The sequence below is a fragment of the Bison bison genome, unplaced genomic scaffold (genome assembly GCF_000754665.1).
Source record: "Bison bison bison isolate TAMUID 2011002044 unplaced genomic scaffold, Bison_UMD1.0 scf7180017864345, whole genome shotgun sequence".
NCBI classification, from domain to species: Eukaryota; Metazoa; Chordata; class Mammalia; order Artiodactyla; family Bovidae; genus Bison; species Bison bison.
The window spans coordinates 3389478-3408711 of NW_011494917.1; the positions used below are offsets into that span (position 1 = coordinate 3389478).

The following is a 19234-nucleotide window of genomic DNA, read 5'->3' on the forward strand; positions in this document are numbered from 1 at the left end:
TGCGCTCCTTTTAAAGTAGTTTAAGTGACTTGAGAGGAGAAGGAACTGGCAACCCACTCCAGTACTTGGCTGGGAAATTCCATGGACGGAGGAACCTGGTGGGCTACAGTCCATGAGGTCTCAAAGGGTCGGACACGACTGAGCGACTTCACTTTCTTTCTTTCTATATGGTTCTTTTTGGAGAAGGAAATGGCAACCCACTCCGGTGTTCTTGCCTGGAGAACCCCATGGACAGAGGGGCCTGGTGGGCTGCAGTCTGTGGGGTTGCAAAGAGTCGGACACAACTGAGCAAGTAACACACACACACACACACACACACACACACACGTGACTTGAGACCATCTGTCACACCCACACACACACACGTGACTTGAGACCGTCCCACTTTCTGCGCCTTTTAAAGCTCATTAGGGCTTTCTCGTTAGAACTTCGCTTACCTCGAGAGGCAGGGTTGGTTGTTAGGCTTGTTTGCAGACGAGGACGTTAGTTCAGGGACACCCAGTGTGTTTTAGCCAACTAAGAGTCTGAACGTGCCTGGAATGGATCTCCTTATCCCACGACCTGGTTTTTCTGGGCTCCTGTCTTGATGGCCCCCCGGGTTGAGCATTTTACCCCAGACTGAAGACTTTCTTCATCTCCACTTGCTGAAACTGATTTCAGTCATCAATCTCTGTAAGAAAGTTGAGCGTTTGCTTTCTGGGTAGTTTTCTGAGCCAGAAAGTAGAACTGGTCTCTGAGTACCCTGGTGGCTCAGATGGTAAAGCATCTGCCTGCAATTCAGGAGACCTAGGTTCGATCCCTGGGTGGGGAAGATCCCCTGGAGAAGGGAATGGCAACCCACTCCCGTATCCTTGCCTGGAAAATCCCATTCAGAGGAGCCTGATAGGTTACAGTCCATGGGGTCCCAAAGAGTTGGACAGGACTAAGTGACTTAACTTTCACTCGTAAAGTGTTCTTTTAGGTTGATGGCTCTTATGGAATTCCCAGGAGAGCTGAGAGTGCTCTGAACTCAGGGAAGGAGAGACTGTGGACTGGAGTGTTCTTTTAGAGCTCGACTGGGACTCAGGTGAAACTGTCAGTAATTTTTTTTTGTAAAGTCAGCATTTTGATTAACCCTTAGTAAGTACTTATTGGGCTTCCCTTGTAGCTCAGCTGGTAAGGAATCCACTTGCAATGTGGGAGACCTAGGTTTGATCCCTGGGTTGGGAAGATGCCCTGGAGAAGGGAAAGGCTACCCACTCCAGTATTCTGGCCTAGAGAATTCCATGGACCCTATAGTCCAAGGGGTCGCAAAGAGTAAGACACAACTGAGCAACTTTCACTTCTTCACTTAGTGAGTACACTGTTTATGCCTTACTTTTTCATATTGGGACTGTTGTTTCTTAGGCAGTTTTCATAAGACATGTGTATATTCAAAATGTGATTATGATAGTCTTGAAAACTCAAGTAAAACATAGAGACCTTTATTTGTTAGATTTTTGGAAAGCTTTTATCACATGTCTGAGTTTTTATCAGTTAAATCTGAGAGGCCCTTCCAGTCTTCCTCTCTGATGTAGCTCCCTTATGATTCAGTTCAGTTCAGTAGCTCAATTGTGTCTGACTCTGCGACCCCATGGACTGCAGCACACCAGGCTTCCTTGTCCATCACCGACTCCCGGAGCTTACTCAAACTCATGTCCATGGAGTCGGTGATGCCATCCAACCATCTCAACTTCTGTAGTCCCCTGCTCCTGCCCTTATGATTATTCACTAGCATGTTGAACCTGTATTAACATTCTCCAAAGCACACGCACAGTCATATTTTACGAGAGTAGGCGTCCTGCCTGTCACACCCAGAACTGTGTTTTGCGTAAGGTAAATAGCTCAGATAATGTGATGTATGCACGAATGAATAAATGAACTCTTATTCTTCAACCCTAGCCTTAATCTCTGGCACTGATTTGACTTATCACAGTGATATCAGTGTGATTTAAAATGATGGAGTAACCAAGTATCTCTCTCCTCCTGCATGCTAAATGGAGAGATATCATTAGGGAGATCTCCATTGCAGATGGAAAGAGCTTGAAAAGATGACGAGAGTTTGAGGTGATGTGTTTGTGCTTGGAGTGCAATAGATGCTCAGTACATGTTGTTTGCCTTACAGAGGTTTGGATGGGGGGCCCATAGTATCTCCGTAGCATACCACGGAGAGTGGTTCTGAAATGCAGGAGTGAAAATGCACAGTAATGTGGTGTGGGCTGGAAAACAAAGAGGACATCATGCCTGGAGTAGTGGATTGGAACCATATGACATTGTCACGTTGTGAAATGGGAATGTTTTAACTCTGCTGCTGCTAAGTCGCTTCAGTTGTGTCCGACTCTGTGCGACCCCATAGACGGCAGCCCACCAGGCTCCCTCGTCCCTGGGATTCTCCAGGCAAGAACACTGGAGTGGGTTGCCATTTCCTTCTCCAATGCATGAAAGTGAAAAGTGAAAGTGAAGTTGCTCAGTCGTACCCGACTCTTAGCGACCCCATGGACTGCAGCCCTCCAGGCTCCTCCATCCATGGGATTTTCCAGGCAAGAGTACTGGAGTGGGGTGCCATTGCCTTCTCCGGTTTTAACTCTAGTCTACAGGAAATGAGGAGAGTCTTGAAGGGTTTTGAGTAAGGCAGGGCTACAAATGATTCTTTTAGCGGGGGGGAAAAAAGCTTGAAGAGAAGATAACCAGAGTCAAAATTAGAAAATTATCACAGGGTCCTAGACATTTGATAGTGAAGTCTCAGGAGTTAGGAAACTTTTTCGGCAAAAGTTGTCAGGATGCCGTGACTGACTAAATGATGATGTAAGAGAAAGTTACAAATCTAAACTAAAGTTAAGAAATTCTGGTGTTCTCTCTTATATGGCCATTTGAATACATTTTATCGCTTTAAAAAGGAGTCTTACTAATGATAGTTCAAATTAGAATTTTTCTGTTCAAATTAGAATTTGAATAGAACCGCATGCAATTTCAAATCTTTTTGGTATACATTCATAATTCTTATTATAAATCATGCCTTGAGTTCTGCTCTTTGAGGATTATTTGTTGCAAAATATGTGAGTTCCTAGAGTATCGCGAGTTTATGGGCCATTTTTGCTCATAATTTGTTCATTATTAATTTCATCACTAGAAAAGTAAGGAAAAGGATAAATACTTTAAGTTATAGAAGATCTCTCAGAGTTTTAAGCAGTAAAAAAGTTATCTGGTGGAATCAGGGAAGACTTCATGGGGAAGCTGACATTTAAGAAGAGCCTATGGAGTTGATTAGTTAGGGGGGAAAAATGTTCTGAGCAGGGCTGGTGAGTGTTCAGGAAAAGGCAAATAGAGTGGAAGATTGTGTACCAGAATGTCCACTGCCTGTATCTGTTCTGACCAGTGGAATGCTGTAGGGAGAGAGCAGTTGGCCAGGTGATGGTGGTCAGGCGCTCTCGCCCCATTCCACTCACATCCTACAGCTGGGATCATTTGTGGCACTGTGCACGCGTGTCGTGGTGTGGTCTATGTAAGCACCACCTGAAAAGCTCCTGTAGTCGAGGTGAGTCTAGTTGAGTCGGGCAGTCGGGCAGTTGCTGCTGCTCTGTCAGCCATTAGAAAATAAAGCATGTCCACGTTGCTGCTGCAAATAAAGACCGTCTGTGGTCCCTACGGTGCCTCACATCTTCATCCAGCTTCCCCGCTCGTGCTTTGCCTAACCTGGGGTCAGCAGACAGTGAGATACAGCAAGACAAAGGCCATTTCTGGAGTTCTGAATACCTTAAATCTACAAAAGAATGATGATCTAAATAAGTTTTGATAGATAATAGACGTGACTGAATTTAACTTTACAATAGATATCGCCTGCTCAAAAAAACATAAACAACTACAGTTTCCCCTGGTCCGGGAGCTCACCCCTTGTAGTGGGCATCACCCGGTTCCTGCTGCTCAGTCTTTGCCACTGTCAGGTTGCCAGCCGGTCACAGGACTGCTGTTGCACACTGGACACCAGATCACGGTCTAAAAGTGATATTTAAGAACATCGTAGCATAGTTCTATTGTTTCACTTCCAACATTTAGACTTCTGGAAAAGTCATCTTCTCTAGTTATGGTTGCCTGGATGGTAAGGGTACCTGATGGGGAAGAAGAGGAGATAAAGCTCACAGCGTTTTTAGGAGTGGTGGGGTTTTTGTAAGAAATGAATATCCTATCAGAGCTTGAATGATAAGAAAACTCTTTCTTAGAGGAAATGGACAAGTGGAGGTATTGACAAGCATTGTGGTAGGTTCGCCCAGCAACTTTCTGGCCAGCATAAAGATGTGTTTCGGGTCCCATCAGCCTTCCTCCTATAAGCATTTTGATTGATGTTTGTTGGAGGAGAGAATCAGGACCGAAGGGACGGACCTCATCCTCTGTGAATGTTGGGTCCTCCATTCAGTAGCTCAGTTGGTAAAGAATCCACCTGCAATGCAGGAGACCCCAGTTCGATTCCTGGATCGGGAAGATCCACTGCAGAGGGGATAGACTACCCACTCCAGTATTGGGCTTCCCTTGGTGCTCAGCTGGTAAAGAATCTGCCTGCAATGCTGGAGACCTGGGTTCGATCTCTGGGTTGAGAAGATCCACTGGAGAAGGGAAAGGCTACCCACTCCAGTATTCTGGCCTGGAGAGTTCCATGGACTGTATAGTCCATGGGGTCACAAAAAGTCGGACACGACTGAGTGACTTTCACTTTCATTCAACACCTCAAAAGCCATCAAGCTTAGCATTTCTTTTTTCACAGACAAATAAGCAGTTGGACATTGGCAGCCAGAGTGAAAGCTATCTCCCAGGGAGAGATGAAACTGGAATGGGTGATACCCCAAAGCCTTGCAGGAGAAAAAGAAACTTATAATATGCTAAGTATTTCACAAAGCAAACCTGTGAAGTAGGTACTAATTATCTATATTTTTCAGATGGTAAAATTGAGGCTTAGGGAGGTTAATTATCCTGCCCAAGCATGGAACAGTGATTCAAATTTAGGTCTGTATGGCTACAAAGCTTATGCCAGGAATAGGAAATGTGCTTTCCCCCCACCACTTGGGTCTCTTTAATGAGTCTTCTCCCTGGAGAACAGAAGTGAGGGGGTGGGGAATTTGTTTTTATGGCCTTGGGTCTTGTCAGCTCAATGCATTGACCTTCAAGACAACTTGTGAGTAAAAGCTGCCTGATGTATGTTGGATTCCCAGGGAAGCTGGTTCTGAGGTGATGAGCATGCAGGGGTTTGTTACTCAGTGCTGTTGGGATCATCCCCTGTGGAAGGAAAGGATTTACGCAGGATTGGGCACAGGGTGGTTTGGTCCAGGAGGAGTGTGTGATCTTGGTCAACTCTTCAGTGGAAGCACTTCCAAAGAGAGCTAAGAACTGCGGGCTGTCTGTGGCCACACTCCCAGCGGCTCGGGGGATAGGCCTTCATTCCTCAGTGGAGAAATGGGTGCCGCGCCAGTGTCCACACAGCGCTCTTAATTTGCTTGTATACCCTGGGAGCAGCATGGCTTTGGAGGCTAGTTGTTGGGGAACTAGATGAAGCAAAGCTGGCAAACAAGCTTAGGGAGCAAGCTCTGTACACGCCACCTCGGCCCCTTGGCTTCAAAGGCGCAGTTGCCCTTACTCTGTAGCTTGAGTGAGTGCACGGGCGGATGGGTTTCTTCCACAAGCTTTCAGTGACCACCAGTCATTTGTTCTAGGCTCTGAGTGTGTTACCGTGAGCAAGAATGGACAGGGTCCATACTCTGTAAACTAGAGTCTGTAGTGTGCTCCCGGACACAGACCTCAGGCAATACTGGTCCTAATGAAAACAGTTACACACAGATAGATAAGGTCACTGAAGAAAGAAATACTGTTTTGTGAGTGTGAATAACAAAGGAACATAGTCTGGAGGTCAGGGGAATTTCTCTGAGAAAATAATGCTGAAGTGAGTCATTGGCTGTCACTCTCCCTGGTCTTGGGAAATCTGAGAAAACATCCCCTCTTGTACCTGTTCTCTTGTCTCCATCTGCCTTTCTTTAATGAATGTGGAGACAGTGGAAACAACACAGCTATCTCACAAGTGACAAGTTGACAGGAGTGTTTGGGGGAAATTTACTCAGAATAGAATTCAGATGTCCTCATCTAGAAACAAAGGTAATTATGTGAAGAGATAATATGTTAATTAGCTTGACTGGCTTAATTGTTTCATGTGCATATAAAACCATGTTGTACACCTTAAATATACAGCTTTACTTAAAGATAGAATGTAATGTTTTAATTAAAAATATCAGCTGTCCAAAAAAATTGTGGAGCCTGGGAACCATATGTACCATTATTTTTTCTGTTTCCTTCCCCATTTTTTTTCTTTAAATATTTGTTTATTTATTTTTGGCTGTGCTGGGTCTTCGCCGCTGTCTGCAGGATTTCTCTGGTGGTGGTGCCCGGGCTTCTCACTGCAGTGGCTTCTTTGGTTGCAGAGCCTGGGCTGTAGGGCCGATGGCCTTTGGTAGCTGCATTCGCTGGCTTCGTTGCCCTGGGGCATGTGGGATCTTCCTGGACCAGGGATTGAACTAGTGTCCCCTGCATTGCAAGGTGAACTCCTAACCGCTGGACCACCAGCGAAGGCCTCTTCCCAACTTAATGTGTTGGAGCTCTTGGGAAGCCCATTTCCATAATCTCTTGGTATAAAAAGTTATATATGATTGACATACTGTCATCATTGTATTCTAGTTTTCCTTACAAGGGTATAGTATTTTGGCAACCTTTTGAATTAAATAAGCTAGTAGGCTTACCTTAGGAACTTTCCGTTTTATTTTAATAATGATGACAATGCAGTATGAGTTCCAGACTTGTTTTTATCAATTAACTTCAGGCACATAATCTTTTTTTTAAGTTGGCCAGTTGCTTGTATTAGATTCAATTATTGTACTGAATATGATTCTTAAATTTATTTTATAATATGTAGTTACTTCACTTAGAACTGTTGTCTTGTTTGATGGCCTGAATTGTGGTCTCAGGCAGTTTGACCACAGGGTCTTCTGACCTGGTTATGTATTGAAGAACTGTGGTCTCAACAGGAGCTCTGAAACATTCTTATCTTCCCTTTACCTTAGCAGTGTGTCAGGGAACCAGCAATAAGGGGACAATGGCAGGCTGGAAAATGTTTCACTCTACGGGTGTTTTCCCCTTCTCCCCCTTATTTTAAGGTAGATCTCTGGAATAGGTTTCCCTTTGATAATGCAATGAGATTTATTAAAGTTTAATTCCATAGCCTGGATTTATTCTGATAACACCATCATTGTCATTACATTAACAGTAGCTAATGTTTCTTTAACAGTATCCAGTCATTAAAATAATAACTCTGTTGCTACCGCATGCTAGTCTGTTCTTCTGTTAGGGATGTGGCAGAGTAAGCAACGGAGAAGGCAGTGGCACCCCACTCCAGTACTCTTGCCTGGAAAATCCCATGGACGGAGGAGCCTGGTAGGTGGCAGTCCATGGGGTCGCACAGAGTTGGACACGACTGAGCGACTTCACTTTCACTTTTCACTTTCATGCATTGGAGAAGGAAATGGCAACCCGATCTAGTATTCTTGCCTGGAGAATCCCAGGGACGGGGAAGCCTGGTGGGCTGCTGTCTATGGGGTCGCACAGAGTCGGACACGACTGAAGTGACTTAGCAGCAGCAGCAGAGTAAGCAAAATGGACGAAACAGCTGCCTCGTGCAGGTTGCATTCTAGTGAAGAGGGAGAATGACAATGAACAGGAAAGTGTATAGCAAGTGCTGAGTGCTCTGAAGAAAAGTAACTCAGGGTAAAGAGTGCAGAAAGTAGCTGAGGATGCTATTTTAATCAGGTGGGAAGGGCCTCACCGATAAGGTGGGCCTTGAGCAGAGACCTGAAGGGAGTTGAATGCCCTTCACATATTTGGGGGAGGAACGTTCTAGACAGAAGTAACAGCAAATCAAAGGCCCTCAGGTGGGATGCTGCTGGGAACGTTGATAGATCTGTGTGGTTAGAGTCGAGTGAGTGAAAGTGGTAGGGGGTGAGGCTGTGGATCTCAGTGGACTGTATCATCTGAGACATTACAGGATTTTACAGTGAATGCCATGGGAGGCTAGTAGCCATAGAGAGGAGGCGTGGATGGCGATGGTGGAGCCGGACTGCCCTGGTTAGAATCCTGGCTTCACCACTGGTGATTGTGAGACTTTGGACGAATGATAACTTTTTGATGCCCTACTTGCTTCTGTGTGAAATGGGATAATAATAAAGTTGTTATGAGGATCAAGTGAGGTAAAATTTTAAAGTGCTTAGGAAAGTATCTGGCACGTAGTAAGCATTATGTAGATGTCTGTTAAATAAACCCAAAGGCTTTGAACAGAACAGTGTCATCTGACTTCTGTTTTAATATGGTCACTCTGGCTGCTGTACTGGGACTAAAGTGGACACGGATGATAATCCTACAAGAGATGATGGTGGCCTGGATTAGGGTGGTAGCCCTGGAATTGGTGAGAAGGACATGGAGTCCAGATATAATTTGAAGGTATTGCTGACAGGCTATGTCAGTTGATTGGATGTGGAACGTGAGAAAAAGGAGCTATTCAGGGTAAATCCATGGTTTCAGACGGAGTACCTGGAAGGATGGAGGTGACTTTTACTACATTATGGAAGGTTGCCGGAGGAATAGGTTCATGAGTAAGAATCAGTTCTTGAGTGGAGATTTTGAGTTTGAAATGTCTCCTGAATATTCAGATGGAGAGTTTGAGTAAGCAGCTGGTTGTATAATTTGGGACTTTAGGGGAGAGCTGTAAATTTGGGAGTTGTAGTTACAGAGATGGGATTTAAAACCTTGGGATTGGATGAGGCTACGTAAAAACGAGTGTGGACAGAGAAGAGAGGCTTGAGGACTGAAATCAGGGCCCTCTCAGGTTAAAAGGTCAGGAAGATGAGAATCTAGGTATGTGGAGACCGAAAAAGGAGAGTGTGGAGAAGTGGGAGGAAAATCACGAGAGACTGTGGTGACCTGACGCCAAGTGAAGAAAGCGTTTGGAGGAGGAGGAGACAATTAAGTCTCAGATAATCTGATAGGTCTGCAAGATGAGGACTGAACGTTGGCTTGACATTGCGGAGAGCTTTTTAAGCACAGGCAGCCGTGTTAGTGGAGTGGTGGAGGGGAGAGCCTGTCTAGAGCAGAACACAGCAGAGAAGGAACTGTGGTCAGCCAGCAGAGACAGCTCACTCAGAGCCTTGCGGTGGAGAGAGGCAGAGACACTGGACAGCGGGTGGGAAGGATGAAGGAGCCTGCCCTTTCCAGGGGTGTGACCGAGAGTCCATTTGCTCACTTCCCCGTGCCTCAGTTTCCTCACTTGTAAAATGGAAAAAATAAACAGATTGTGTGAGAATTAAATGGTTAATTTATTTAAAACATTTAAATATATTAAATGTCACTTAACGTGTTTGTTATCTATTGCTATATAACATATCACCACAGGCTTAGTAGCATAAAATAGCACGCACTTTTGATATCTTAGTTTCTGTGGCTCAGGAGTTTCCTGGCGTGGCTTAGTTGGGCGGATGCAGGCAGGGTGTTACACCAGGGTGCAAGTATCAGCGGGTGGGGGTCATTGAGGCCATCTTAGAGTCTTCTGCCACGGTTGGTAAGCTCTCTGTTCCCTGGTGGCTCAGACAGTAGAGAATCTGCCTGCAGTGCAGGAGGTTTAGGTTCGATCCCTGGGTCAGGAAGATTTTCCAGGAGAAGGGAATGGCTACCCACCCCAGTGTTCTTTCTTGGAGAATTCCATGGTCAGAGAAGCTTGGAAAGCCACGTATAGTCCATGGGATTGCAAAGAGTCGGACACTGCTGAGCAGCTGACACTTTCACTTTGGACTTCCCTGGTGGCTCAGAGGGTAAAGAGTCTGGCCTGCAATGCAGGAGACCTGGGTTCAGTCCCCTGGGTCAGGAAGATCCCCTGGAGAAGAGAATGGCAGCCCACTCCAGTATTCTTGCCTGGAGAATCCCACGGACAGAGTAGTCTGGTGGGCTTGGGGTCGCAAAGAGTTGGACTTGACTGAGCCACTAACACACACACATCACCATTGTTATTCTGTTGGGAGAATAAAGAAAGGACTGGAGGGGAGAAAGGGTAGCACTGAAGGAAAGACATCCTAGGCTAGACTACAGGCAAAAATTCAGTGCGCATGTGGAGGGAGTGGCCACCGTTCATCTTTTAAGAGGGGAGAGCAGAGTAGAAGGCTCCCCTGTGGCTAAGTGGTAGACTTAGAAGCTTTCAGATGGTTCAGTGGAAGAGGAAGTCGGGTTATCATCTTGGAAGGAAGAGGAGGCAAGAGGTGTTACAGGGTTGAGGAGTGACGTGAACGTGCGGCCTGCCTGCAGTGGCTTTCCCACTGCAGGTGACTGTTGACCAGGGAGAGGGAGTTAAATCGCCCAGCATATTGAAGGGCTTACTTGATGTTAGTTGCCAAGGATTTCAGGAGAGACCGTTTAGCATGGTTGTCTTTCTTCAGATGCTCAGGTGCAAGTGTGGAGGAGGAATAACAATCAAATAAAACAATACATAGATTAATTAATAAGATAAGCAATATTACTAGTATCACTTGGCTTTAGTCAGGGTTAGATTCTGCCAGGCCAGTATGATGGAGGGAGTTGGGGACAAGAGAATGATTATAATGATGGGCTGTGAAATGTAGTTCCATTTCAGAGAGAAGGGAAGACATAAGCAGACAGGGACAAAGTCAGTGATGTGAAGGAGGGAAGAATTGTTGGAGCCGAAGTACTGAGGAGATGGCCAGGGAGTTAGGAGATGGTGGTCAGAAGGGTTCCTTGAAATACAGTTTATGGAAAGGGTACTGTTCTTGATAATGAGAAAGTCTTAACAGTATTTGAATCAGAAACTTGGAATATGATGAAGAAAAGCCACTATCTTTCCCCTAAGGACTTTATTAATTAGGGAGTATAGCTTGCCATTGATTGTTAGAGCAGGCTGCTATCTGTAGAACTCCATTTCCTCTTTGTGTTAGAGTAATTGACAAGAAGATTTCTTTGGGCTAAAAATCAGACAAATCCAGAAGCAAAGGCTAACTTGTTAGGCAGGATTTCAAGATTGAGGACATGAGGACTATGTAATAATTTACATAGTCTGAGGATTCAGGGTTTTATTTGATGTAACAGTATTTGCCCAGATCGGTTTCACATCTTGTATTTAGTTCTGACAGGGAATGTTGACAGTTGCTTCTTCGACTCACCGTGACAGTACCTTGAGTTTCCTTTTGGGCACCACCGCTCTGCCTTTTCAGTCTGGTGATTCTAAGGTGTTGACTATCCCTCCCCAAAGGTGTCACTGGCTCAGGCTGGTGGTGCAGGGATCTCATCTCTGGCTCAGTAACAGGCCAGATGAAGGACCCGTGACCTGGTCAGAGCCACAAGAGAAAAACGATTTTGCTGGGGATTTGGGGAAGAACTCTTCTTCTTCAGGAGTGGCTTCAGCCGTCATGCTACATAGAGGGGAAGGCTGTCAAAGAAGTGAGTTAGTGTGATGAGGAGAAGAGCTGAGAGATGGTGAGAGTCCTGGTGACGGTATTTGAGCCCTTAATCAGGCCACCTTAACACTCTTTCTGGAATATTTAGTTACTTTTGCCAGTAAATCTTCTGTATGCCTCAGTGGGTTTTCTTCTCATCTGTAATCAAAGCAGACCTAATAGGTAGGTACAGTTATCATAAGAAATTTGCCAAATCCTGTAAGCTGGCATGAATAGTGGAGCGCAGTATAGTTGAAACTTTAAGATGTGGAATCTTCAAAACTCCTTTTCCTTTAGAGGATGTAAAGGATGGTGTAGCAAAGAGAGCATTTGACCAGTCTGGAGTCTTTGACTAATAGTAGCTAACCATGTCATTTCAGTCCTCTGAGCCTCGGTTTTGTCGTCTATAGAATGAGGAGAGCGGTGCAGTTTTGCGGGCTGATTGGGAGGATTAAGTGGGATTGTGGGTGTAAAATGGATAGCATGGTGCTTGACACCGTGGGCTCCCTTCCCCTACGTCTCTTCCAGGCTTCTGGCATGTTTTTAACACAGTAGTTGTTCGGTTTATTTTAGTGTGAGGAATGAACAAATACCATTAGGGTCTTCTTAAATTTTTACTCAGTTCAAAGCACTGCAGTTGAACTAATAGTCATGTGGTTCTTCTTGTAAATGAAACTTTGTTAGATAGGATTTTTCCCTTTGCAGCTTTGGAAGCGCTCTTTGACTCTGTTATACATTCATGTCATCATTCCAGACTTACTGTGGAAAGTAAAACTGACACCGGACACTCACTGAGCACTTGCTGTGTGAGGCATTGCGCTTCATACTTCACGTGGAGCATCGTATCCTCCAGAGTAGGGCCATCTTAAACTATGTACTGATTCCCGAGCTCCAACTGTGTCTTAGAAGAAATAACAGGTGGCCATACTAGGTTATATGCTCTTAACCTTTTGAGATTTTGATTGCATATATCTGATTGCACCCACAATATAGTGTATTGGTTAAAGCATAGGCATTGGAACTGGAGTGCCTGGATTTGAATCCTGGGTCCTCATTTGCCAGTTATATACCCTTGGCTAAATTTTATAATCCCTGGCTACTCCAAATACATAGTCTGTGCAGTGGGGATAATGAATAGTACCTGCCTCATATAGATGTGAGGTATAAATGTTTGAAAAGTGCATATCACAGTGTCAGGAAAGTAGTGTTATATAAATGCTAGTTGTTACATTGAATAATTTCTTTTTATTTCAGCAGATCCTTCATCACATTAGTTATCTTATACATAATAAAACACGACTTTTCAAATCATCTTAAGCTCAGTAGTGTCTCTATATTACGTGTCAGTGTTATTCTCCAAGAAGCCTTTTCTGGCCGCCTTTCTCATCTCTGAACTTTTATTAGACTTGGGAACATAAATTAGCACTTCGTTATTGTTAAGCTATATGCCCAGTTTTAGTTTTGTGTCACCAACTCAGTTGGTGTTAAGCACTTTGAGAGCTAAAATCATTTCTTACATATCTTAATATCTCTTTAGTGCAAAACATATAATCAGAGCTTGCTATTTAGTGGTCAGTTAGGACAGACAGAAAGAAAATCAGATCAGATCAGATCAGATCAGTCGCTCAGTCGTGTCCAACTCTTTGCGACCCCATGAATCGCAGCACGCCAGGCCTCCCTGTCCATCACCAACTCCCAGAGTTCACTCAGACTCACGTCCATCGAGTCAGTGATGCCATCCAGCCATCTCATCCTCTGTCATCCCCTTCTCCTCTTGCCCCCAATCCCTCCCAGCATCAGAGTCTTTTCCAAGCATCATTCCTTCCAAAGAAACCCCAGGGCTGATCTCCTTCAGAATGGACTGGTTGGATCTCCTTGCAGTCCAACGGACTCTCAAGAGTCTTCTCCAACACCACAGTTCAAAAGCATCAATTCTTCGGCACTCAGCCTTCTTCACAGTCCAAGTCTCACATCCATACATGACCACAGGAAAAACCATACATAGCCTTGACTAGACGAACCTTTGTTGGCAGAGTAATGTCTGTGCTTTTGAATATGTTATCTAGGTTGGTCATAACTTTCCTTCCAAGGAGTAAGTGTCTTTTAATTTCATGGCTGCAGTCACCATCTGCAGTGATTTTGGAGCCCAGAAAAATAAAGTCTGACACTGTTTCCACTGTTTTCCCATCTATTTCCCATGAAATGATGGGACCAGATGCCATGATCTTCATTTTCTGAATGTTGAGCTTTAAGCCAACTTTTTTACTCTCCACTTTCACCTTAATCAAGAGGCTTTTTAGTTCCTCTTCACTTTCTGCCATAAGGGTGGTGTCATCTGCATATCTGAGGTTATTGATATTTCTCCCGGCAATCTTGATTCCAGCTTATGTTTCTTCCAGTCCAGTGTTTCTCATGATGTACTCTGCATATAAGTTAAATAAGCAGGGTGACAATATACAGCCTTGACGAACTCCTTTTCCTATTTGGAACCAGTCTGTTGTTCCATGTCCTGTTCGAAGCAGTATATCACTTTATGCTTAAAAGGATTTGTTAGCTTGTTGCATCCAAAACCTAGTTTAATAGTGTTATATTTTGTTTTAGGTTCCTAAATATTTGTCGCAGCAATGGGCTAAAGCCCCTGGAAGAGGTGAAGTTGGGAAGCTGAGGATTGCCAAGTAAGTTATTTATGAATTTTTGACATTTTATGAAACTTGTTTGAATTTATTTTACAAGTACTTTTAAATGTAATTAGAGTTCTTTTTCAAACAGAGAATTTATCTGGAAAATAAGAAATGATGAGCTTACCAAGGCTTGTTAAGAGCTGGTTAGGTGCCCTGTAAGGATTTGTGTGTGCACATGCGCGCACACACATATACTCCTCTAATGACAAGTATAAATATCAAGTACAATTTGCTGCTAAAATCTATTGGCAGTAAAGTAGCAGAGTATGTAGTTCCCTCATCCGTCCTCTGCATCTTTGAGGAGGTATGCTTGAGTTGGCCATAGAAGGATTTTGCCATTGTGCCACCATACCTATTTATAGAGGCTTTGGAAGAGGGTAGGGAATACCTCGCAAACAGCACAGGAGTGTTTGGTGTTTCCTGGTTGAGGAACTGGCCTTGTTTGAAAGGGAAGCCCCTGTAGCTCAGCTGGTGTCAGCCACAGGCCTTGTGTTCCCTTCTTTCTGTCCATTCATTCATAGTCCAGCTCTAATCCGATATCCACGCCCACTCCTCCACTGAAACAGCTCTTTTCTGCCACCAGTATCCTCCTCTTTATCACTGAGTTTTTGCTTGTTAACAGACTACCCCAAAGTTTAGTGGCTTAGAACAAAACCATTTTATTTGTTTTTAATTCTATGGGGGCAGTTCTAGACAGTTCTTGTTGTGGCTGACCTGGCTGGTCTTCCTGGCTAGAATGATCTCGCTTGTGTGTCTGGGGTTGGTTTACTGTCAGCCGGGGCCGGGTCCACCTGTGTTTCATCTCCATTGTGTTCATTCCCATGATGGTGAAAGAGTTCCTATAGCGAAAGAGAGGGAAGCCCCACGGCACAAACACTTTGCAAACCTGTGCTTGCATCATGTTTGCCAAATGGAACTTGCAGTAGACTCCGCCTCCAGGTGGTATTTGCGGGAAAGAATTTGTTGCCTTTTTTAAAAAAAATACAGAAACAGTCTACCATATTCATGGGCTTCCCTGGTGGCTCAGTGGTAAAGAATCTGCCTGCAGTGGAGGAGATGTAAGAGACAAGAGTTTAATCCCTGGGTTGGGAAGATCCCCTGGAGGAGGAAATGGCCACGCACTCCAGTATTCATGCCTAGAGAATCCCATGGACAGAGGAGCCTGGCAGGCTACAGTCCATGGGGTGCCAGAGTTGGACATGACTGAGCACAAGCACCGCATCCATATTCTAAGATGCAAGGGTCAACTAGCAGCCCTTCTCGGTGGACCTTCAGCATAACTTGACAGAGTTGATCACTTCTACCCTCACACCGTGCTGTTTTCATCTCACTTCTGAGACATCGCTCTGTTGGTGGCTCCTTCTCATCTTCTCAGTCTCTGAATGTTATTTGAACCCCCCCTGGAGGTGTTCTTTGGAGGAGCAACGCTATGTTCTTGGATGACGTCATGTCTTTAAAGTAAGAAACTTTGACACTTTGTTGTGTTTATGCCCCTAAGTACTTTTTGTCCTTTATCTTACTTACTTTTGTTTCAGACAGATCTTTTAGTTCTTCCTTTTGTTTTCACAAGCCATATTGGAAGCAGGCCTGCTTTTATATCCAGAGTTCTGAAATTAGGTAGAGAACGGTAGTATCTTAAGAAGCTACTAACATTTAATAGCAGAACCAGCGTGAATTCAGTCCTTTGAGTGGTAAGAAAACTCAAGCAGCTTCCAGTTCCGGCCCTGTCACTTACTGTCCGTGAGACTGTGGACAGACACTTAATCTTCTGAGCTTAGATTCCCTTCCTTTCTCTACCATGAATATTGCATTCCTGAAAATCTCTGTGTACAGAAAATACCTAGTTTAGGAATGTACAATCTTTTTCTTGGTGTGAGGAAGAGGGAGTTGGTATGGGAAATAGAGTCAAAGGAGCTGAGGTGTAGGGAGACCTATGCAAGCCCTGAAGGTGAAAGTGTAAGTCACTCAGTCGTGTCCGACTCTTTGTGACCCCATGTACTTGTCCAGGCCAGAATACTGGAATGGGTAGCCTTTCCCTTCTCCAGGGGATCTTCCCGGCCCAGGAATCGAACCCAGGTCTCTCGCATTGCAAGTGGTTTCTTTACCAGCTGAGCCACATGGGAAGCCTGTGCAAGCCCTAAGTACTGCTTTGACGCCTAAAGCATCTATTAAAGATAGCACGCTAACTAGTCAGTATGGGTGTGCTGCGATTTTTCTTGATCACTCTTTGTTTGGAAGAAAATTTCAAACGTGTCCTTAGTTTAAAGCAGGTGTTTTATATGTCACATCCAGTATGCCTAGGGTAGCCGTGTCCCCATGTTGTGGCCGGTTTACATGTTTTACAGTTTACGAAGTTTTCTGTGCAGTTATTAATAGTATCCCTTCTTTTACTCCCAGAGTATCCTGGTCTTGGCAATAAACTGTATGTAACTTCCCTGCTGGCTCAGGTGGTAGAGAATCTGCCTGTAATGCAGTGAGACCTGGGTTTGATCCCTGGGTTGGGAAGATCCCCTGGAGGAAAAAATAGCAACCTACTCCAGTATTCTTGACTGCCCTGGTGGCTCATATGGTAAGGCGTCTGCCTACAATGCTGGAGACCCGAGTTAGATCCCTGGATTGGGAAGATCTCCTGCAAAAGAAATGGCAACCCACTCCGGTATTCTTGCCTGGAAAATCCCATGGACAGAGGAGCCTGGCAGGCTATAGTCCATGGAGTCACAAAGAGTTGGACACAACTGAGCAATTAATACACACTTGCCTTAATAATAACAGATGTATGTGTATTTTCAGTTCAGTTCAATCTCTCGGTTTTGTCCGACTCTTTGCAACCCCATGAATCACAGCATGCCAGGCCTCCCTGTCCATCATCAACTCCCGGAGTTTACTCAAACTCATGTCCATTGAATCGGTGATGCCATCCAGCCATCTCATCTTCTCTCGTCCCCTTCTCCTCTTGCCCCCAATCCCTCCCAGCATCAGGGTCTTTTCCAATGAGTCAACTCTTCACATGAGGTGGCCAAAGTATTGGAGTTTCAGCTTCAGCATCAGTCCTTCCAATGAACACCCAGGACTGATCTCCTTTAGGATGTGTATTTTATATGTAGATTAAAAGCCTAGCAGATTTTCTGCTGCTGCTTCTAAGTTGCCTCAGTCGTGTCCGACTCTGTGCAACCCCATAGATGGAAGCCCACCAGGCTCCCCCGTCCCTGGGATTCTCCAGGCAAGAACACTGGAGTGGGTTGCCATTTCCTTCTCCAATGCATGAGAGTGAAAAGTGAAAGGGAAGTCACTCAGTCGTGTCCGACTCTTAGTGATCCCATGGACTGCAGCCCACCAGGCTCCTCCATCCATGGGATTTTCCAGGCAAGAGTACTGGAGTGGGGTGCCATTGCCTTCTCCGGTAGAAGAGCTAGATGCTGTTAATGATGAGAACAGATATATAGTGATTGGTTCCCCAAGATTTCTATAGAAATGCTTGAAAAGAGCTTGTTCTGGAGTATGTCTCCTGACTATCTCATTTATGTTTCTAATTTACTTATTTTTCATTCTTCTTACTGATTACTAGAGTCACTATTAAATAAGTGTAGGATAAGCGAGGAATGGTTTAGCAGTGCATGTGACTAGGTTATCAAGACTTAATTTTAGCTAAATAGGAGTCATCAAAGTTTTGTGGCTGTAAACAAAAGGCTTCATTTATTGGACGATTGTTGTTTCTCGTGAAGTGGGCTGATAACCCCACTTTTCTCTGTCAGTTAGCTTACAGGGCAGACATTGTGTCCCATTTTCAGTGCTATGCTTAGAGACATGGACAAATAAGTTCATTCAGTGGAGTAAGACTAGGACAGTGAGAAAACGAAAATCAGTTTCCTGTGAGGAGCATTTGAAGGGACTGTGGCCGTTCAAGAGAAGATCTAGGGCAAACCAGGTGAAACTCTCTTGTTTTTAAAAACTGCTGCTGCTGCTAAGTCACTTCAGTTGTGTCTGACTCTGTGCGACCCCATGGACAGCAGCCCACCAGGCTCCCCTGTCCCTGGGATTCTCCAAGCAAGAACACTGGAGTGGGTTGCCATTTCCTTCTCCAATGCATGAAGGTGAAAAGTGAAAAGGAAGTCGATCAGTCGTGTCCGACTCTTAGCGACCCCATGGACTGCAGCCTACCAGGCTCCTCCATCCATGGAATTTTCCAGGCAAGAGTACTGGAGTGGGGTGCCATTGCCTTCTCCGTTTAAAACTAGAAGATGTATAATTAAGTATTGATGTTTAGAGGCAGAGTAACCCTTTATGGGTTATCTGTGTGGTTCAAAAAACATATATTTGGGGAAAAAAATAAAAAACAGCTAAGGTTTTAAAAAAGCAATGTGCCATACTGATAAGGAGAGTATGGACTCAGGAGTCCGTCAGCTCTGGGCTTTATCCAGACCTTGTCATTTACCAGCCATTTGACTCTGGGGAAGTTGCTTACTACCCTTTCTTGTTTCCTCATCTGTTAAAAGGAGATGGTATTAATACCTCATGGATTCAGTGTGTGTAAAATACTTAGTAAGTGTTCACGTACTGTCATAACTACCCAGTACAGGCATAGACCGCATCATGTCTGATGTCTTCTCTCCCGCTCCGATCTCCCAGAGTTAAACAGCAGCAGCAGCTTCCTGTGCAATTGGCCAAGAGCTGAAAGAGGGCTTATGGAGTAGAGGAATCGAGAGTGGCAGAGAGGGGAGGGGGAGACGCACAGCTACGAATGCAGCTCTTCCTCAGTGTGGTCTGTTAACACCTGAGAAAAAGGAGAGTCTAGTTATGAATAAGCTGAGAATAACAGCCTACTTTAACAGTTGCTAACATTTGGGCCATTTTCATCAAGCATTCCCCACCACGTCCCTAAATCACTGTACTTGCATTTTTTTTTAATACCTTTGAACATCTGATGGGTACTGCATTTTAATTTGTTTACAGTTTTGCTTTAATTTTACAACCAGCCTTTCTACATAACCATCCTGCCTCAGAAAACTTCAGTTTTTAAAA

At 44.6% G+C, this 19234-nt stretch overlaps 1 protein-coding gene across 1 annotated transcript in view; it reads left to right on the plus strand.

The window, feature by feature from the left end:
* The window catches only part of GTF2F2 (general transcription factor IIF, polypeptide 2, 30kDa), a 125999-nt gene that overhangs the window by 397 nt on the left and 106368 nt on the right, over positions 1-19234 (plus strand). The window contains exon 2 of the mRNA XM_010854623.1: positions 14136-14209. Coding sequence (XP_010852925.1) covers positions 14136-14209 — 74 coding nt within the window. The remainder of the gene's footprint in view (positions 1-14135; positions 14210-19234) is intronic.